Source organism: Lissotriton helveticus, chromosome 1_1 (genome assembly GCF_964261635.1).
Source record: "Lissotriton helveticus chromosome 1_1, aLisHel1.1, whole genome shotgun sequence".
In the NCBI taxonomy this organism is placed as follows: domain Eukaryota; kingdom Metazoa; phylum Chordata; class Amphibia; order Caudata; family Salamandridae; genus Lissotriton; species Lissotriton helveticus.
Genome location: NC_136057.1, coordinates 1,506,449,218 through 1,506,472,160, shown reverse-complemented (window position 1 = coordinate 1,506,472,160; position 22,943 = coordinate 1,506,449,218). Strand labels below are relative to the sequence as shown.

The window sequence follows — 22,943 nt, the reverse complement described above, 5'->3', positions numbered from 1 at the left end:
AGCAGGAATAAAAATCCGGCTGCATTGTTACTCTAAAACACGTCTGATACTTTTCACAATTTTTTGTTTTTTATTTTTCTGAAAGCGGTGTTTATTTTCTCAAAAAGTTCTGAGAGGAAGGAATAAATCACAACTCCCTGCACCAGCAAAATAAAACAATGTGTAAGAATGTCTTGCCTGCAAGCAGACTTGTACTCTAAATGTAAAGCAGAGGGGCATAGATGGGCACATTGGTACTAAAACCGCTTCAACCCGAAACCTGTGCTTGGTACAGCTGTGCCGCACCCCTCTCTTTCACCATACAAAAAGTACCAGAGAAGCTCAGTATCCCTCTGGTCACCGAGACACAAAATAGACAATAACACAAATGCTGGAGCATGCTTAATTCACTATATAAGCATTGGCAAAGCCAGTTTTGTAGCTTTAAAATACAGTTATTACTTCTAAAAATAATATAAATTACATTTGCGAAAGTACATAAACACAGACACACCACTAAAAGTGAGAATAGCGTAATACTTTCGGGGGGAAGGGATTCAGAGAAGAGGGGAAGGGAGACAGAGAAGAGACGGAGGGAGACAGAGAAGTTTTCAACACTTACCTTAAAACCGTTGCCAAGCAAAACACGTTTCCCTACGTAGTGTAGATGCCAAGGAACAAGCAAGGCAGGTCAGGCAGCATGCAAGACCGGGGAGTGGAGTCTCGAGCAGGGCAGGCAGCAGCTAAGGCCGGGAGTGGAGTCTTGAGCAGGGCAGGCAGTAGGCGAGGCCGGGGAGTGAAGGAAAGTCTGGAGCGGGAGGCGGAGGCAGGTCAGGCAGCAGGCAAGGAGGACAGCCGCGTCAATATCCGGATCCGATCACGGGTCACTCCGAAAAAGCAAAGGAGCTAAAGCAGGGAAGCCCGAAAAATAAAGGGCATGTTGCAGGAGGGCGGGACTGCCGAGTTGCAGACCCACCCATCCATTGGTTGAAGATCTTGGCGTCTATTGGTGGGTACCCTGGCAACGGCGAACCTGGTAGGTGCAGGGGCGTGGGGCGTGGTGACCGGCGTGGTGACCGGCGGCAGTCCGAGAAGCTTCCGGATTCAGCCAGCCACCCGGAATTGCATTGTTTGTGGACTTTGTGCGCGCTCCTATTTGGGAAGGGTGGATGGCGTTTTGATTGAACAGGGTGGACGGCGTTTTGATTGAGCAGGGTGGACGGCGTCCACCCTGGAAACCCTGTAAAATAAGTGGGGGGATGCCGTCCACCATCGTGGTACCCCAACTCGTGCCCTGGCGGCAATGCAGGGGCGGCTCACCAAGCGGAGCACCCGTGAGAGAAGGCCCAGATCTGCAGAAAGCCAGTTGCTTAGGTAGCATGGACGGAACAACCCCTCCCCAAAGAATACCTGAAGACATGGTCGTGCAAGCCTCGGTGTAAGCTGCCCGCTCATGAGTGCAGCAGAGACCAGGCAGCCGAGGGTGGAAAATTTGCAGTATGAAGAGGGGGGCCCTGGAGAGAGGCCCCCACAGGGCAACACCAGCTAATTTGAGGAGGCAGTAGTTGGGCCGGGGAGCAAGAGGTTATGGGCCTCTTTTCTTGACTTTGCTCGGTGGATCGGCCTGGGCCCACGGAGGAGTGTCACCGGCCGCTCTCAGCAGAAAATTGAAGATGCGCTCTCCCTTACAAGATATCGCCGGGCAGATCGGCCCGGGCCAGCGACAGAGCATCCCTAGCTCGTGGAGGGAGGCCCTGGGGAGAGGCCCACACATGGCAACACCAGATAACCCGAGGCTCCAGTGGTGGAGGCTCATGAGTGAGAGGATATGGCCCCCCTCTTATTGATTTAGCCGGGTGAGTCGGTGCAGGCTCGCGCCAAGGACAGAGTGGGAGAACAGGCAGGGCCCTTTATGAGTGCAGTTACCACCAGATGGGGCCTCGGGCGGTCCGCTCAGAGCTGCCAATCTGGGCCCACAGAGAGAAGTGAGCCCTCAAAAGAGGAGGGAGTGCCAGGTGAAGCAAACATTCCTCAGCATGCAAGGCAGTCCATTGGTGCTGTGGCAACTGGGGCCTGTGGAATCGCGAAGCCGGACCAGGCCCTCCCCTAGCACCGACAGGCAGATTGGCCTGGGCCTTACAACTGCAGAAGCATAGCAGCGCTCCTTGGGCAGTCCCCGCAGCTTCTGAAGTGGGATAACCTGGCTCCACTTACCTCTGGGAGCAAGACTAAACTGTATTAAATGGTGGGAGGGGAAGGTACCAGGGCCTGTGACCTAATTTGTATACTGCGACCGCCGACGCAAGCGATTCCGACAGGACACATCTCAAATAGAGTCTGGCCGATCCAAGAAGGATCGCACCCTTAAAGAAACGCTCTCCCGCCCAACAACGGGTCCGGCTGGGGACCGGCCCAGCAACTGAATCAAGCGGGGGATCGGTAGTAACAGAAAACTGAATTGCCTGTAACGCATACTTTTCTCGCGGCGCTTTTCATGACACTCCAGGAAGATCTCCAATCATTAAAGCGTGAACTATCACACAATATTAAAGACGTCCGGAGAGAAGTAGATGCGCTGGGAGACTGTGTTGCGGAACTGAAAGACAGAGAGGGGGGTTGGGAAGAGGAGACTGAAGCGCTTCAACAGGAGGTCATCTGCCTCTATGAGCAACAGATAGATTTACAGTCTGATCTGGAGGATTTAAAAAATAGGTCCCTTAGGAATAACATTCACAGAAGGCGAGTGATGTCTACGGCAGAAGGGGATGACATCTTTGGCTTTGTTAGAGACCTTTTCCATCATATCCTAGGAGGCCCCCCTGAAATGAGACTTCAACTGGACAGGGCTCAATAAGTGGGCCTCCCCAGACAGAACTCAACTGAACCCACGGACATACTGGTTTGTGTGTTTATGACATCCAAGTCAAGGAGAAGATCCTGTGCAAAGCACACAATATGCATCCGATCACCTTCCAGGGGCACTCCCCAACCCTCTTTCCAGACCTCCCAGCCCTCACATGCAGAAGCGACGAACATTACGTCCGGGAACTGCGCATCTCCGCAGCCATGGGATTTCTTACTCGTGGGGTCACACCTTTTGTCTGATCTTTCTCTGGGAAGGAAGGATCCACCAATTACATTCACTAACTGAGACCTGCTGCATGTTGGGACTTGGTCCCCTGGGGGAGCAGCGGGCGGGGGTCCTCCCCTCTCCCTCAAAGGAAGTGACAACTAAGCTGAAAAAGACTGAGACAGCGGTGCGTACCAAACAAGCCTGATCCAAGGAGATAGCCAAAGGCGAGCAAGCAGCCCTGTGGGCAGTACCATCAGCCCTAGCGAGACCTGAAGGGTTTTGAAACCCGGGACACTTCACAGTACCACATGAAACATTAGGGCCGGGAGGCGGGTAGGGAAAGACGGGATCACTGGCAACATTGAAACCTCATTGAATTGGCCATACAGTCACACCAGCATTCAGGACTGAACCAAGATATTCACTGTTTCCATTAATTTGTCCCGTTTAGGTAATGTTTGGGGCACACACTCACCTTCATATAGGGCACAACATCAAGCATTTGTCCGAGTAGCGACAGTCTTCCCACGATTGAGCACCATTCCCATGGGAATGTGGTGGCATTCAAGCCTTGAATACGCAGCATCCCCTTAAAATTATGACAGGTACTCCTCTTAGAATTCTCACATTTACCTTGCAGGGCTTCAATAATCCAATTAAGTGCAGGGCAATGCTACTTATCTAGGGTCTACACAAGCAGACATCTGCCTCCTGCAGGAGACTGAGAAGAAATCCTGGGTCACTCCCCAGGAAAAACCGTGCACAGCATTATTCACTCAAAGAGTGTGATCTACAACCAATTATTTAAACATTTACAAAGCTTGTGTTCAAGTTATACAACTGATAACGAATTGAGCATAATATAATAATCAAAATGACACAATGATAGGAATATCCTCAATTGTTGGTCGAAGTCTTGTTTATTCCATATTCGTGAAAATTATTAAAGATGTCACAAGTTCCAAAAATGATAAACATCATCTTCCAATTAAAATTTGCAATGCATTTTGGGCTTCACAAAACGCCCTTCATCAGGGAATCTATAAATTATAATTATACATCATTAATGTTTTAGATAATGCAGCGTGATTCGCAAGGTTCAAAAATTACGGTCAGGAAAAATATATAAGTGAAAGGCCAATATAGTTGATATGGAAGAAACCAAGCCACCATAGCGTGTGGTGTGTGTGGAATAAAGAAGGATAGACAGAAAAATCCTTGGGAAACATGCCCGTTTGAGAATACCCCAAGTGTTTGTTCATGCGGAAAGCAATGTAGTTTGCACATCACGAGGGGGGAAAACTACTTACAAGGTGGTCTGGCGCTAATTAGTGCATTCCAGACTGATTGCTTCTCTTCAATGTGTGCGAAAACGAAACTGAAATACTGCACAAGTAAATCTCTAATGGGATAGAAACAAACTGGCCGTGAGAATGGAATTACGGGAGTGTTTGTTAAGCTTAACGGAAATACTGTCGGGAACTTACCCTTCAACGTACTGTGTGGGATCTGCAGGGAAAGGAAATGGATGAATATCACGGCAACCGTGGCTGCGCACAGTTTCCAGTTCCTGCAGGAGGTTGTCATAGGCTTAGATATAGGGCCTTCCCCCAGCAATATTTCTCTTCCTCTTCTTCTAAAACACCTGGAGTGGCCTTATTGGTGGCAAAATCCTTTAGGGAAAGGTGGAACAGAAAGTTGAAGAGATTAGAGGCAGACTTTTTGTATATCGCTTTACACTTGCTAGTAGATCTTTGGTGGTGGGCTCAATATACTCTCCCAACGAGAGGCAGGAAGTGTTCCTATGCAACACACACAAGAGGGCATTAAAGACAGGTGATAGCCTAGCGCTGCTGGGTGGGTACCTCAACCTGGTGTTTAATAACTCATCGGACTGATCTGCTCAGGGACATGGACAGGCTGGAGCTTTAACAAGCAAGGGCCATGCATGGCTCAAGGATCTGGGACTGATAGACCTATGGAGGAGTAATCACCCGCAGCCTAAGGAATATTCCTTTTACTCCAATGCACATAAACCGTATGCCAGGCTAGACTACTTTCTGGGCGCGCAGGGTATTCAGACACTCACAAAAGATATAGAAATACACACAGCAGCTCTATCATATCACATGACAGTTACGATTTCAGTGTCCCGCCCCCAATGACCCCCTACCAAGACACTGGTGCTTGTGCAACACCTTGGTTATAAAGCACATCCAGCAATCATTCAACGACTACCTCACACATAACGACACCCCTGAAATCTCAGCCGTGGTCTCATTGGAAATGCTTAAAGTTGTCATAAGGGGGGAATTAATAGCAATTGCATCAGCAGACAATAAAATCCACAGGGAAAAGAGAGAAGACCTTACCAAACAAATCAAAGAGGTAGAGCGTATCCACCAGCGCACTGGCGCCCCAAGACTGTGGCACCAACTCACCAGCACTCGCTCTCAACTGGAAGTGATAGATATGGATTGAGCAGAATATTCCGCCCTTCATATGCAACATTCTTATTATGTCGTGGGGGATAAATGCGGCCGTCGCTTAGCAATGCGAGTCAAGAGACAAGAGCAGGGTGTTCACTTGATCGGCACAACCGGGAAACCTGGTCCTCGATGACAAGGATATAGAGAATGCATTTAAAGATTTCTAATCACCCCTCTACTCAAATCAACCCTGAGACCGGCGCTCGATACCTCCAATCGGTACACACTACACCTCTCACCCCTGATCAAACACCGTCCTTGGAAAGGGACACCCGTATAGAGGAGGTCATAGCAGCCATCTCCTGACTAAAACTTGCCAAATCACCAGGCCCAGATGGATACCCCACAGCTTTCTATAAGACCTTCTGTCCCGTCTTAGCCCCAATCTTGACGCGACAATTTAGCTCTTTTTCAGAACCAGGGCCGATTCCTGCCTCAATGTTCGCAGCCTCCATAATAGTTTTACTCAAACCGGGCAAATACTAAATGCAATGTAGCTTAAACAGGCCCATCTCCCTGCTGAATATAGACCTGAAACTATTTACAAGCATTATCGCACAAAGGCTAAATGAACATATACCATCATTAGTTGACCCGGATCAAGCTGGCTTTATCCCCCGGAGACAAACTAGTGACAACACTGAGCGCTTCCTCCATATTATAGAAAAAGCCACCTGTGCTCAAGGGGAATATATTTAATTAGTTGTCGACTCAGAAAAGGCCTATGACAGGATTCACTTGTCCTACCTGGAACTTGTTCTCATGCATTTTGGGGTCAAGGAAAAATGCAGGACACGAATCTTCAACTGTTATAATATGCCCAAGGCGACAGTTCGACTTAACGACTACACATCCTCGCCCTTCCCAATACACAGGGGCACTCATCAGAGTTGTCCCCTGTCCTCTTTGCTCTATACATAGAGCCAATGGCCCAGAGAATTTGCGACCACCCAGTTGTTACCGGGGTGCCGTTCAGAGGCAACGGACACTCCATCAGTCGTCTGTTCACAGGCGACATGCTGGCAACCCCGGAGAAGCTGGCTGATTCCCTGCCAGCCTTTTTGGGGGAGCTAGAGTCCTTCAGGGCCACCTCGGGCTTTCAGTCCAATGCAGGGAAATCAAGCACCTAATCTTTCCATTCCTTTCTAGTTATTTGAACAACTAGCGAAGCAATACCCCATTCAATGGGCCACTGAGATGATCCCTTATCTAGGGATCAACCTCACCACCCAGGCAACAGCAGACAGCAACTATAAGGCGCTGCTTCAGCAAATTCTATTTGATTTCGGAAGGTAGGACACCTTCAGATTTCCTGGATGGGGAGAATAGCGGCAACCAAAATGACAATCCTCCCTAAGATCCTATATCTCTTCCAAACCCTCCCCATTTCGCCACCACCTGGCATGGTCACTAAACTACAGACCAAAATAGTTCAATTCATTTGGCAAGGCAAGAAACAGCGCATGAAGAAGACCTTAAGCCACCTCCACCGGACGCCGGGGGTCTGGGTATACCAGACCTCCACCCCTACTGTCAGGTGCCACAACTACGCCACCTAGTGGAGTGGTGGCATCCTGAGTCTGAAAAGCACTGGCTGTTCCCGGACAGGGCAGTCGCCGGCACATCCCTCTGGAAGGTGCCCTTCCTACCAAAAGCTCATAGACCACCAAATTTACACCTGTCTCCAGTTACACGGGAGACTATGACAGCTTCGGACCAGACTAGCATAAGGCATGGCCTAACCACCTTTCCATCCCCGGTGACCTCCTATTGGACAATCCGGAATTCTCCCCGGGGTTGGGGTGGATGGGTTCTTGGAATGGAACATTCAGCTTGTTGCTCCAGGGCCCACTTCTTCGACACTGAGGGCATATTCTCCTTTCGCCAGAAGCACAACGAATATGGACTCCTGGAATCTGAAAGACTCCATTACCTACAACTCAGACATTGGATTACACATCCCCAGAATAGACCCTATGCGCAATGTCACCTCACCAAAAAGAGAAATGGCTCCTTGCCAAAACATCGGATAAAAGCCTTATATCTGAACTATATGCACTTCTGCTTCAAACTAATAGGCATACACATAATAAGGGACGGACTAGGTGGGAGGAGGAACTTGGGTGGACTCTGAGCGATAAGGAAGGGGAGGACATCTCATATAGGGCTTGCCACACAGCTAGCAGCAACACCATTCCTGAAACCCTCACTAAAATCGCTACACACTGGTATTACACCCTGATAAGACTCCACAGGATAAAGCCCACGGAAAGCGCAAACTACAGGCAAGGCTGCGGGGGAAATGGGATGCTAATGCACATATTAATTGAATGCCCACAGCCTCAACAAAATTGGACAATAGTCATAGATGACATTGATAGACACTTGGATATCCAACTCCTGTGTTTCCCTGCCTATATGCTGCTTGGTCTACCAAATCCACTCACATATCCCTTGAAATCTAAATGCAGCAGTCAGATAGGTATTGCAATGGGGGTAGCCACCCAAAATATCCTCAGCCTCTAGGACACTTCCAAACCTCCTACACACACAACTTGGTTGCATTGACTTTGGCACATTCTAGGTATGGAGAAGAGAAAGAAAAAATCTTTATTTGGATAAAATAAAAATATCCTTAAAAGCATTTCACAATGAATTCTCAAATCTGTACATTAAGGTTAAAAAAGTTCAAAACATATTTTACCACAATTAATTGGAAAAATCGACCAACTCCTATTCTTGATTTATATTGCACCTTAAAAATTTAGAAACGTTTATGAGTAGACAGCCATAACACTTAATAGGCACCAAAGGGTTTGATATACTAATATTTAACAACTAAAACTCATAAAACCCAACAATTTTAAGAATTTGGCCACTAGAAACAAGCTCAGTCCATAAGGATTTAATCGCTGCTTGGTGACGCTGATATATTAAAATGCGTCATTTTTTTGTCTAAAAACTTGGGGCTAAAAGGTAGCTTGAGTTAGACCACTGGGCAGGAGAGAGAACGGGGAGTTACTACTCCCTTCGCCTTTGCTGTAAAGATGCGGTATGCGTCCCGAATATATATTGTAAAGGCTATGTTTATAGCTGTATTTTCTGGGCACAGGGAGGTGATTATTGCCTGTCTACAGGTCCGAACTCCCAACCTGTTCCACTCTGCTTTGAGTTTTCGTCTGCGTTGGGACCTAAGTGTGGGGCATAAGCAGACCACGTGCTCTAGCGTTTCGGTTGTCTTCCCGCACCCTCTACATGTTAGATCTTCCGTGGATCGCAGCCATGAGGGCAGATCTTTTAAAAATCGCCAAACCCCTAGTCTAATTGCCAGAAAACTCAGCTTTAAATGCAGTGAGTAGGTGCAGGAGAGGTAAGTAGTGGGGGATATGTACCCATAAGAATTCATGACTGCCCATGCGTGGCTGCGTTTGCAGAGATGCCCTTTATCCATGATTAGTGAGCACATTTTGACGCTTTTTTTATGCAAGTTTTAAATGCGGTCATGCTAGGGTTAAGGGCCCATAGGTCCCCCGCCGCCATTTCGTGAATAGAGTCAGTAAAGAGGCGGCCATACGAACCCCCAGGGTTTTTCTGGCTGATCTCCAACCAAACTAAAGACTCTAAAGTACCTATAGCTGCTTTTCTGAGTTTGTGACAGAAGTTTAGATAGGTACCAGTGTTAGAAGACTCATAATTTAGTAAGCCTAGTTCTAGCCTGATCTGGGCAGCAGAGGCAGATTTGGGGAGGTGGAGGACTTTTTTGTATATCTTAGTCACAAGTGGGTTCAGGGTTGTATTTAACTTACCCCTGAATATTTCGATCCCATACGTTAGAGTGGGACCGGTTTTAGCTCTCAGAATTTCCAATAGGAAGGAGAGTGTTGGACCGGACAGCTCTTTAGCGAGCTTAGATAAAGTAACTTGTAGGGTCGTGGCTTTTACTGCGATTTCATCGCGCTGTTTAGAGAAGTTACCCCTAGCATCAAAGTGGACCCCTAGATATTTGTATGTGCGTCCAGTTGTTAGTTTTTTATTATTGTATGACCACACACCGCAGCCTTTACGTTTCCTTCCAAAGGACACAACTTGAGTTTTCTTTAAATTTACCTCAAGTTAGTTCTTGATTGTGTAGCTGTGTAACCTATCCAAAAGCCTTTGAAGCCCGACTCGCGTGAGACTGAAAAGAACCAGGTCGTTGGCGTAAAGAAGATTGTTTATTGCTACGCCTCCGACCATAGGGGGATGACTATTTACCTCGTCGAGTGTAACTGACAGATCTGCTATGAACAGGTTGAAAAGGAGGGGGGCCAGAATGCACCCCTGTTTGACTCCTCTGGTTGTCATAATTTTCCGTGAGAGGTGCGTGCCGGATCCCAGTTTCACCTGGACCCAGGTGTGTGAATATAGTTGGATTATTGCGTCCAAGAGTTTTTCAGGAATCCCCCATTTTTTCAATTTACCCCATAGAGCTGCCCTTGGGACCCGATCAAACTCCGCTTTGAAATCAACAAAACAACAGTGTACTGATCTAGATGTTACAATCGTTTTGTCTATGATTACAGATAGTGTAAACAAATTGGTCGTGGTCCCTGAGTTGGCGGTAAAGCCTGTTTGGTTCATTGGTAACAGTTCACGCCGTTCTGCCCATGCCTTTAGCTCCTTCAGAAGTATGCCTGCGTAGTGCTTTGCCTCAATGTCCAGAAGGGCTATTAATCTGTAATTGCTTGGGGTGGCGCAGGAGCCTGATTTGTGGATTGGATGAATTATTGCTCCACGCCAGGAGTCTGGAATAGTTGAAGTTCTAAGCACAAAGTTGAACAAGTTGGTAATGTGCCCCGACCAAAGAGCTATGTTGGATCTAAACAGTCTCTGGGGTAAGCCATTTGGGCCCGGGGCCCCGTCCGGTCTTGCTTTTGACATAGCATTGGCGACCATTTCTTCAGTGATCTTGATGTCGTCTGAGCGATAGTCTGCACAGATTGGGCTCTTACGCCTACAGATGCTTGGTGACGCTACTACCCCTTTATAAGGGCTGCTTCCTTTTGGCGCCGTGCTCTCCGGAGACCTAAAGTGGTCAGTCAAAAAGGCAACCCAGTCTGATTCCTGTATGTTTGCCGACCCAACTTTTGATGGCCCCAGTTGGAGCGGTTGATCAAGGTCCAAAAAAAATGTGCGTTGCGGTTTTTGCTTTCCCAGAGAAGCTTAGCCCATAATTGATTTTGGTGTAATCGTTTGTCTTTTTGTGAGGCCGCCCTGAATGATTTTTGCGCTGATTTGTACACATGTCTAAGATCATTATTTTCTGGGGATTTTGTAAGTGCCCGCAAGGCATTGTTCCTGGCTTTCTTCAACGCCCTCGATTGAATTGTGAGTGAGAACTGCCGGATGGAGCTAGCATTGTGTTTATGTTGTTGTGCAGGAAAAAGCATGACCAATTGGGAGCAAAAAGTCGTCCATACAGCAAGAAGATAACTATGTCTCTGGCTGGGAAGGGAACTGATTTGGGGGATTTGTGGAGCCCATTAGTGTCACTACTTTCGCAGGAATTTCGGTAATTAACATGCCCATGATATCTTTGATTGTTATGCCTATCAGAGGCGACTCCACCACCGTTCACTTTAGATCACTGAATACATCTAAGACTGCACAATTTAAATGTCCCTATGTGCGAGCGAGGAAGGGAGGGTGGGGTATTTTTGGGAAGGCAGGTAAGGCTCTGCCAGCACAAAATTAGCACTTTATGTTAGGCTACACCAAAAAATGTTCACCCTTTGTGATTGTAAATCTGCTGCTGGTATTGTTTGTTTTATCTTTTAAAATGACTAATAAATAGAATTGAACCATAAAAACGATTCTACCTTTGAACATGCTTTTTAAACATCATTCTACCTTGGCATTTCTTGTTATACAATTCTACACCCAGTCATGTTTTGTGTATTTATATATAGTATGATTTCTTCTTTTAATTTGGGGTTTCAACTCCATTAAATGTCGTGCTCTGTACATCCAGTTTTATACTCTCCTAGCATGCCATGTATAAAGGCTTTAACATCCAGTAGTACTATATACTTACATTTACTCATGCTGTTTACATGGTGTACTTAGAGAAGACATATTGTGAACATGATGATCTATCTCCTGTCATGCTTTTTTATAACTAGATCCTGAAAGCTTTGTATGCTCTCTTGTACTTTTAGTGAAGGTGCTGCAGAAGCTGAAGCTTTTTTCAGCTCCCCACCTGTTGCAATCACCGCTGGACATGTAATGGGATTTTTCAGAGAAGCTGCTGGTGAAACAAGCGAAGCTGTCCGAAGTGGTGAAAAATGGCAGCTTATTTCAAAAAAACTGAATATTCAAGGAATACAGGATAAGGATGGGAATTTCTATTTGACAGGTAGGACATGAAGACTATATAGGCTGTATCACAAAATATTTGTAACTGGCGCTATTTCATATCCTTGGTGATAAGTTAAGGCAGTGCTCGCACCCAACACCTTTTACGGCTGTATTATCAAAGCAATTGAATGTAATGGGAAACCCAATCTACCCTTGCGGGCTTGGCAAATCAAATAAATGGGTAAAAAGCGCCTTCAAGGGATTTATTTAGAATACTCTGTTCTCTTGTGTTTGATATATATTTTTAACTACAAGAATTATTGATAAACTCACCAGAGAGATATTATTCAAATGTCTTTTATCTAAGAAATATTTTTGTTTCTTGTGAGGACATAAGAACCAATGAACCAATCACAAAACAATAAATATTCCAAACACGGGTATATATAGAAAAAAGTTTTATCTTTTGAAATAAATCAAGGGTACTACTCAGTTATACAAACAATGTAACAAGAGGAAAATAAATACAATTGTATAATCCTTCAATGCCACTATTGTAAACACTTCTTCTCATTGTACATTATTTTCCAGAAGAAAGTGTAAGTGTCGACGTTTCGGTCTCTATGCATTTGTCCATGAGACGATCTTCAGGACTATTATAAATGTAACAGTTGACCCCTGAATGGTGTTTCCAAAGATTCAAGAACTATAGAATACAATTGATGCATATATGTCAAATCGATCGTTGTTCTGTAACTTTTGTTTAAAGTGAATAATCGTCAAAAATACAGGTAAGTGAACTCTGGTGCTTTTTCGACGGTGTAATAACATTTTTCAGTCCCCAGTAACTTCTCCATTGAAGGAGTTTATTCTGTTAAGTTTTGTAGCGCGGTGAAACTTCGGCAGGCTGCAGTCGGATTATTATACTAGAAATGTTATTACACCGTCTAAAAAGCACCAGAGTTCACTTACCTGTATCTTTTGACGATTATTCACTTTAAACAAAAGTTACAGAATGACGATCGATTTGACATATACGTATCAATTGTATTCTATAATTCTTGAATCTTTGGAAACACCATTCAGGGGTCAACTGTTACATTTATGATAGTCCTGAAGATGGTCTCATGGACAAATGCATAGATACCGAAACGTTGACACTTACACTCTCTTCTGGAAAATAATATACAATGAGAAGAAGTGTTTACAATAGTAACATTGAAGGATTATACAATTGTATTTATTTTCCGCTCGTTACATTGTTTGTATAACTTTATAGTACCCTTGATAAATTTCAAAAGATAAAACATTTTTCTATATATACCCGTGTTTTGAATATTTATTGTTTTGTGATTGGTTCATTGGTACTTATGTCCTCACAAGGAACAAAAACATTTCTTAGATAAAAGACATTTGAATAATATCTCTCTGGCGAGTTTATCAATAATTCTTGCAGTTAAAAATATATATCAAAAACAATAGAACAGAGTATTATCAAAGCAGGCATCTGGAGATGGTAATCTGTGACAAGAACTTTTATGCGCGTATGTGGTGGGGCATTTTATTCTGGTGTTGATATGTTGGTTTTTTTGTACTTCTGTGTTTTAGTGCTACATTTTTGCGATGTGATGTTGTGTTGCACTATTGTTGTGTTGTATTATTTTTTGACTGTTTTTTGTTTTTTCGTGATGTGCCTTTTTATGTTTTGTGTTATGTTGCTTTGTGTATGACATTTTGTAAGGTGCTGTTGTTTTGTTAAGATAAATCAACAAGTGCTGCTATATTTCTAGATGAGATATGTCAGAGAAACATTTTCTGAATTGGGCTTAGCAAATCTGTGGAAAGATCCCGGGGGGTAGTTGCTGTTCCATTTCAGTAATTGAATCAACATCATTGTTTAGATGTTATCGGCTTAATAAGATCCTAACTTTATCAACATTGGGTACATTAACAGGTGCATTTTTAATGACAAAGGATTTTTACTGTGCAGAGTCTTTTCTAGATGATATTGAACTAAATTTTGCCAAGAAACTTAACATCCATTTCAGATATGGTACTTTGCCTCTTTGCGCTTTCACCTTAAGATGAGTGAAGTCTCTAGACCTCACTGTTATGGACTGCCAATCTTGTGGGTATGCGCCAGAATCTGTAGCCCATATGTTGGTTTTCTGTCCTGCTTACAGCAGGACGAGGGCTAGGTGGATAATTCAAATTTCCAGATTTCTAGGTGTCCAAAGGCACCTGGAGGTGTGTAGAATTCTTCGCACTGTTTTGTCGGCCCCTATGGTCTTTGCAGTATCGAGGTCCTTAATGAGTATGAGGCTTGTATGGAAGAAAATGGGAGTAGTTGCTGTAGGAGAGTAGGGTCTGCTTTCCTATGGCCACCCCACTTTTTGCTTTTTGCTTCACTGGTTTTTTACTTTAATGTGGCTGTGGGCCTGCTAACCAGACCCACAGCCCAGCTGTTCTCTCTCTAAATTTATACCATGTACTTTAGGTACATCACCAATTGGGAAATGGGTCACTCTTATGAGTCCCTGTACATTGTACCAAAGGTACCCAGGGCAGAGGTGCACCCAAGGCCTACCAGGGGCTGCAGCATATTTGTTGCCACCCCAGGCTTGCAATCCAAACTGACACAACTGGCTGATCACTCAGCTGGGGCACGGTCGTGTAATCACCCCTTGCTTAGGTATAGTATTCCTATACCTACCATTATATATAGACACATATGCACCTATAAGTCACTCCTAGGCAGGCCTTAACAATCCTGAAGGCAGAGTGCTTGGTTTTATGTGAGATGGTGCTCTATCATGAGCTGAGCCTGTCTGCAGCTTTCGGAACCATGTCTTTATAGCTGTTCTATGATATAGCCATACCATATACTCTTAAGTGCATTATAATCCTCGCGGTTGAATGCTAAATTTGGTTTGGCTTTATCAAAACATGTCGTGTAAGGTGTCATACGCTTTGGAATACTACCCCCTCACCTGTTCTGGTGACGGGGGTATCATTCCACCCTTCTAGAGGGAGAAGACTTGTTGTTCCTACTAATCCCGGTTAAAGTTAACCAGAGCCTCAGCATCACAAAATGGAAGCTGCTGCCACAGACACAAGTCTGACCTCCTGCTGCTGGGAGTCCTTCCAGCGAGGGAGGCTTGGACAATAGGTTTCCTGTCTTGGGAGGTGCTAGCACCACCCCAGACAGGGCATAGTGTATTGGGGCAGGGAGGGCGGAATGAAAGGAGACACTGCCTGGGGCACACAAGGTGTCCCATGCATAGTCCAGTTCAAACCGGTGCTGGGGCACTCCAGCCCCAGCTATGGCGTAAAACTGGGCAAGGGGAAAGGGGTGTAACCACCCCCTTCCCTGGTCCCACCCATAGGAGGGACCTAGCAGGTAATCCAGCCCCTCAGATTGGTATAAAGATAGGAGCTGAGTCAAGAGACTTTAAATTTATCCTGAATTGAAACTTTTTTTTTCTTTTTTTTTAAACTTTCTTTTTTAACATTTTCAGTGTAGTAGAACATTTATATTGGGGCACTACAACAGCTGCTTCATCACCGATCATAAATGATACAAATCAAGGTAACATGACATCATGAGTATAGGCAGGTACCACAGTGCACGATAAGAGCAAGAAATTGCACGAGCATATAACAGATCTGTCATATAAGTATACATCGGAGGTCTAAACATATAGCATACCCTGGATTCAACGTTAGGGCCAAATGTTCACCATGGACACAGTCACATCAGTGGTATGGAAGTATTCAAAAGTATATACAATGGTGAGACACGGCAACAGCACAATAGGAAATATCATTAAATGTGATGGATTAGGGTATCTAGGTTGCCACATCCCCACTACCAGAGCTGCGCACCTCCTCAACAACTGATTCTCCATCCTCATCCCCACGTGAGAGTAAATAGGTGGTCAATGGTCCCCATATGTCCCAAGGCCTGCTAGACTTCGGCTGCGTCTCAGCAAAAATCGCAGACTGTTCCTGACAGTAAATCACATCGGTAAGCCAATCCTTAGATTTCGGGGCTCTGCCACGCCCCCACCAGCAAGCCACCCTCCTCTTGGCTAGCAGGAGAGCGATATCAAGGAATTTTCTATAAGTATTAGGAGCAGGTAAGGTAAACCCAATCAGCATCAATAGGGGGTTAGAATCCAATGTCTCCCCAACCATGGCTTCCAGTGCCTCATGTACTTGTTGCCAGTAATCCCGAACAACAGGGCATTGCCATGACAAGTCAAGGAAACCAGCACGCTCCGCGTGACAGCGCTCACATCTATCGTCCTCAGATAAATGAAACCTATATTTTTTTACAGGAGTATGGTATAATCGCTGTAAGAACTTATAATGAATCATCTTGAGTCTGCAGCTGGCAGAGATTCTAGCCGTAACGTTACAGCAGTAAAACCACTGCTCATCAGTGATCTTGAGTGTCAAGTCATCACCCCAATGTGAGCGGGCAGTTCCCTCTTAGCCCTGTCGTGCCGCTCTAATATGGCTAAACATGCCCGATACCAGGTGCAAGCCATCCTGTGAGCCTAGCATAAAGTGCAGTGGGGTCAAGACTTCAGGCTCCTTGGGGAATTCCGGCAATATCTCCTTCATCCCCTGACGCAGCCGTATATAATAAAAAATGTCAAGTGGGTTGGGCCGATGAGTTTTAAAAAACAAATCCATGGCATTAAATTGCCCAGCAGTAAACAGATCGCCCCATGTGTGCACTCAGTCGCTGGCACAGCAATTGAAAACCCTTTTCCTGCAGAAGAGCCAATCTGGGGTGGTATGTCAGGGGTATACGCGCTGAATAAAACAAGGTACAGCTCAACATCTTGGCTATACGCCTCCAAGCGTCAATCGTACACGTGACAGTTGTGAATGGCGTCTCTATGACCGCCACAGGGCAGTGTATAAGACTACTCAAAGGAAGAGGGTTTGCCACCCAGTCCTCGGCCGCCAACTGAGGCATAAAGGGCGTGGGTATCATTCAGTGATAAGCGTAGTGCACTTCGGCACTGATGTAGTAAACTTCAAAACCAGGGAGGTCAAAACCTCCTTTTTCATATGGCAGCACCAGTACCGACCACCGGAGCCTCGGCTGTTTGCCCCCCCAGAACAAGCGACACAGCTCGGCTCTCAATGTTTTGAAGAAAAAAGCACCCGGATAATAGGGAATGTTTAACAATAGATATAAGAACCGGGGAAGCACCACCATTTTGATAAGCGATGCTCTACCCGCCATAGATAAGGGAAGGGAAAGCCAACGGTCTACCGAGGTGGTCAATTTGGTGATAGCAACACCATAGTTGAGCCGAAGTGTCTCACCTCTATCTCTAGAAACCTGTATTCCCAAATATCGGAGATCTGAGCGGCACCACTCCAAGGGGAAATCCAAAGGGAATTCAGCAACCGCATCAGTGAGGGGATAGAATTGCGACTTCGTCCAATTGATCTTTACCCCAGACAGCCTGCCAAATACCTTGAACTCCCGCAACAAGGGATTTAAATTATGAATCGGGTTTGTGACAAAGAGCGTCATGTCATCTGCATAGAGTGACACAGCGATCTGACGTTAGAAGCATCGAAATGCCCCATCTGGGTGCAGTTGACGCAGACGGCAGGCGAGCGGCTCCATGGCGAACAGGAGGGGGGACAGTGGGAACCCCTGTCTAGTAGCCCGTGTGATAGCAATCGAGGGGGACAGACGACCATTAATAAGTACTTTCGCAGATGGATGTGTATAGAGCAGTTGAACCCAAGATATAAACAACCTAGGGAATCCCATGCGGATCAGCACAGACCGAGTCGAACGCCTTAGAGGCGTCCAGAAATATCGCTGCCACGCGGAAATCAGGAGCCACCATCCGAATCAAGGAGACAGGGTTCGGAGATTATGGGAAGTGGAACGTCCAGGGACAAATCCAGATTGATCTGGCAATATGATCTTAGTCATCAATAGGGACAGTCTAGTGGCCAGTACCTTGGCGAGTATTTTCGCATCGCAATTTATCAGCGAGAGAGGTCGATACGAATCACAGGAGTTAGGGTTTTTACCGGGTTTTAAGGGAGACGTTATCATGACCTCCCGCATAGAGCATGGCAGAATTCCTTCGCCCAAGGATTCTTCGAAGACCTCACGAAGTACAGGGGCCAGCGTGTCAATATATGTCTTGTAGAACTCCGCAGGGAGTCCGTCCAGGACCGGAGCTTTACCGTTTTTCAGGGACATTATGGCGTCTCCTATTTCGTCCAGTTCGAAGGGGGCACCTAGGAAGGTCCTGTGTACGTCGCTAAGCCAACAAAGAGCAACATCACCAAGGAAGTCATCATACTGCATATCACCTGAATTGGTAGTGGTATACAAGGTATTGCAATGTGAAGTGAATATGTTTAAAATACCCTCAGTGTCCCTGACGACCTGACCCTCCCCATCAGTAATTTCGAGAATCGTATTATGAAGATGTGGATTATGAGTCAAAACTGCCAGGGCCTTTCCAGGCCTGTCACCCTCACAGTATTTTCTCGCCGTCCAGTATTTACCCCTGAATTTGGCTTCTCTCGCTGCCTCCTCCTCATATTTTGTCAGCTTGTCCCTAAAGTCTGCGTGCACTTGTGTCCACTCGCCCCCCGCCATACGGGTCTCCAGTCCCTTCATTTCGCGGTCCAGGGTGCTTATTGTCCTTTGTGTATCGCGTAAGATGCCAAAACTCTTTGATATGCAGTATCCCCTGACCGTGACCTTGAAGGCCTCCCAGATAACCTCAACAGTGTCCACCGTATCTTTATTGCGAGGGAAAAGTCAGCAATTTCCTCACCTAATTCCGTGCGGAATACTTCATCTAGCAAGGCCGTGGGTTGCAGTCGCCATTGTGGTCTAGGATTGTCCCACCCCGGCATTCGTGAATGTATCAGGACCGGGCTGTGATCAGAGTATGTTCTGGGCAGATGCGCCACCCTCACCAGACCCGCAGCGATACCCCTGGTCATCAAAAAATAATCCAGTCGAGCCCATGTGCCTGTCGAAGATGTAAAGTGGGTGCCCTCCTGCCGGATAGGGTAATGGTGGCGCCAGCTATCCGCTAGGTCCCCTTCCTCCATGATCCCCATGAAGGCCTCCCTAGATCTAGTCTTGTATAGTGAAACCCCATCCGCCCTATCTTGTGCAGGAACCAGTGCCACATTGAAGTCACCCCCCCAAATGATGTGCTGGGAGCCTATATCCACAATCCTGCCCCACAACATTGTGAAGAAAGTGGGTGTGTCAACATTGGGGGCATAGCAAGTCACTAAAGTCACAGTATCACTCCCAAGGCGACCCCATACATTAATATATCGACAATCATTTTCAAGGATTATTATCATTATCAGGACACCCCCTGCGCCGCACGGCTCTCCAGCTGTAGCGCCTCAGGCCCGCCCCTGACATCGGTGCCCTCGCTGCTGCCTCGCTCTCGCCTCAGTTGCCCTTATTGTAAATTCCTGCTTCTGTTGTTCGTGTCCTCGCTGCTGCCTCGTTCTCTCTTCCATTGCCCTTATTGTAAATTCCTGATACTGTTGTTCGTGCTTCTCGCTGCTGCCAAGTTCTCTCTTCCGTGCCCTTATTGTAAATTCCTGCTGCTGGTGTTCATGTCTCTGCTGCCCTGATTGTTTTTTTTCTGGTGTATTTCTGCCCTGGTATTAGCTATGTCCATTAGTAGTGTATTGTACCCCCCGCTTTCCGCCGCAGCTCCCTCGCTGCACCGCTCCTTTTTCTGCTGTAAACCCCATTGGCCGCCCCGCTCCCGCCTCCCAGCTGCTCCTCCCTCCCACTTCGCCTCATATGAAGGGCACGCGCAGCGTTCTCGCGCAGCAGGCGCGCCGATTGTGCGCCAAAGGCAAGCCCGTCTGCGCCTGGACCACGCCCAGCACCACGACCCCTGTCGCTGCCAGCCCCCCGATGGACTTACGACGCCACCACCCTCCACGAACTCAACACCGGCAGAAACCCCGCCTGCTACCAAGCCACCCCGAAACGCACCCACGGACCCTTCACCTGCCAAGTCTGCAAACACACCTGCCCCCGATCCTGCACCGCACCAGCCAAGACCAAGACGAGCACCAGAAACTCCCACCTCAAGTGCATCCTGCTCAACACCCGCTCCATCCACAGGCACGCCATCGAACTCTGGAACCTCCTCGACACTACATCACCAGACATCGCCTTCCTCACAGAAACCAGGATGAACGCCTCCTCAGCCCCAGACATCGCCATAGCCATCCCTGAGGGAGACAAGATTACCAGGAGAGACCGCGTCAACCAAACCGGAGGAGGCATCGCCATCGTCCACAGAAATACCATCCGCGTCACGACCAACTCAGACGACACCCTCACCGCCGGCGAACACCTTCACTTCCAAATCCACACCGACCCCAAGACCACCCTCGGAGGCACCCTCATCTACAGACCCCCGGGGAACGCACACAATTCAGCGAAGCCATCGCGGACCTCGTCAGTCCGCACGCCCTCACCTCCACAGACTACATCCTCCTGTGGGACCTCAACTCCCACCTGGATAACAACAAAGACTGCAACACCACCGCCCTGCTGGACAACCTCGCCAACCTCGGACTCAAGCAACTGGTGAACACCCCCACCCACCGCACCGGCCACACGCTTGACCCCATCTTCTCCTCCAGCAAGCGCATCTCCTTCAGCCACACCACCGGCTTACACTGGACAGACCACAGCTGCGTCCACTTCAACTTCAGGAGAACCACGACTCACCACCGCCCTCAACAGGTTCCCCGCAGAAGCTGGAGCAAGATTACCACCGACCAGCTCACCATCACCCTCAGCCAGAACCCGCCCACCAACACGACGGACCATGACAAAGTAGCCCACAACCTCATACAGTGGCTCACGGACTGCGCCGACGAACTCGCACCACTAAAGAATCCACCCAGCAGAACCGGCAGCAGGAAAGCCTTGTGGTTTACCAACAACCTCAAAAACTGTAAGAAAACCTGCCGCACCCTCGAGAAAGCTTGGCGCCGCGACCAAACTACAGAACACATGACAGCCCTCAAGAACACCACCAACTAATCCTCACCACCAAGAAGACAGCATTCAAAGAACGTCTGGCCAACAACACCCACAACAGCAAGGAAATCTTCAGCATCGTTAAGGAGCTCTCAAACCACAGCGCCTGGAACAACAACATCACACCCTCGCAAGACCTCTGCGACTCCCTCGCCACATTCTTCCATCGCAAGATCGCCGACATTCACAACAGCTTCGGCGCAATGACCACGCACACTACTACCGAACCAGCACCCCCCACCACCACACTCCGCACCTGGACTGCGGTCAGCACCGAAGACACCACCCACATGATGAACACCATCCACTCCGGCTCCCCCACCGACCCATGCCCACACCACATCTTCAACAAAGCCGACTCCATCTTCGCACCCCAACTCCGGGACATCATCAACAGCTCCTTCGCAACCGCCACCTTCCCGGAGAGCCGGAAACACGCCAAACTGAGCGCTCTCCTGAAGAAACCCACCGCGGACCCTACGGATCTCAAAAAACTTCCGCCCCATCTCGCTACTACCCTTTCCAGCCAAGGTCATCGGGAAGACCGTCAACAGACAACTCCCCGCCTTCCTCAAGACCAACGGATCCCTCGACCCCTCACAGTCTGGATTCCGAGCAAACCACAGCACCGAGACCGCCCTCATCGCAGCCACCGATGACATCAGGTCCATGCTCGACAATGGGGAAACTGCTGCCCTCATCCTCCTGGACCTATCAGCAGCCTTCGACACCGTGTGTCACCGCACACTGATACAGCGCCTCAGCAACACCGGAATCCAAGGAGCGGCACTGGACTGGATCTCCTCGTTCCTTGCCGGAAGAACCCAGAGAGTCCGCCTCCCCCGTTCTGCTCCACCACGGCCACCGAAGTCACCTGCGGCGTGCCACAAGGATCCTCTCTCAGCCCCACCCTCTTCAACGTCTACATAAGCCCCCTCGCAGCCATCGCTCACCAACACAACCTCAACATCATCTTGTACGCCGACAACTCCCAGCTTTTCCTCTCCCTCACCAACGACCCCACCACCGCCAAAGCCAACCTGCAGGAAGGAATGAAAGATGTCGCAGAATGGATGAAGATCAGCCGCCTGAAAATCAACTCAGACAAGATGGAAGTCCTCATCCTAGGACCATCCCTCTCTGCCTGGGACAACTCCTGGTGGCCCCCTGCCCTGGGCAGCTCACCCAAGCCAACGGACCACGCACAAAACCTGGGCTTCATCCTGGACTCCTCCCTCACCATGACCAAGCAAGTGAACGCCGTCTCATCAGCCTGCTTCAACACCCTGCGCATGCTCCAAAAGATCTTCCGATGGATCCCCACCGAAACCAGGAAGACAGTCACCCAGGCCCTCGTCACCAGCCGTCTGGACTACGGGAACACCATCTACGCCGGAACCACAGCCAAACTCCAGAAAAGACTCCAGCGCATTCAGAACGCCGCGGCACGACTCATCCTGGACATCCCTCACCGCAGCCACATCTCCGCTCACCTGTCCAACCTGCACTGGCTCCCCGTCAACAAGAGGAGCACGTTCAGACTCCTCACCCACGCACACAAGGCCATCCACGACATGGGCCCGAAGTACCTCAACAGCAGCCTCGCCTAATACACACCGACCCGCCAGCTCCTCCGCCAGCCTCGCCCTCGCCTCTGTCCCACGCGTTCGGAAATCCACCATCGGAGGCAGATCCTTCTCCTACCTGGCAGCCAAGACATGGAACTCCCTCCCCACTCACCTACGGCTGACCCAGGACCATCTCTCCTTCAGGAAACAACTCAAGACCTGGCTGTACGAGCAGTAGCGACTCCCCCCCTCAGCGCCTTGAGACCCTTACGGGTGAGTAGCGCGCTATACAAATTTTTTTGATTGATTGATTGATTGAAGGATCTCACCTATCACCTGGAATGGCACAGTACGCTTAATCAAGATGGCAACCCCTCTGGCATAAGTGGAGTAAGAGG

General features: G+C 47.9%; 1 protein-coding gene across 2 annotated transcripts in view; it reads left to right on the top strand.

Annotated features, from left to right (window-relative positions):
- The window catches only part of LOC144828515 (lactoperoxidase-like), a 1,612,675-nt gene that overhangs the window by 452,539 nt on the left and 1,137,193 nt on the right, over nt 1-22,943 (top strand). For both annotated transcript variants that reach the window (XM_078686761.1, XM_078686752.1), the window contains exon 5: nt 11,739-11,935. In XM_078686761.1, coding sequence (XP_078542887.1) covers nt 11,739-11,935 — 197 coding nt within the window. The remainder of the gene's footprint in view (nt 1-11,738; nt 11,936-22,943) is intronic.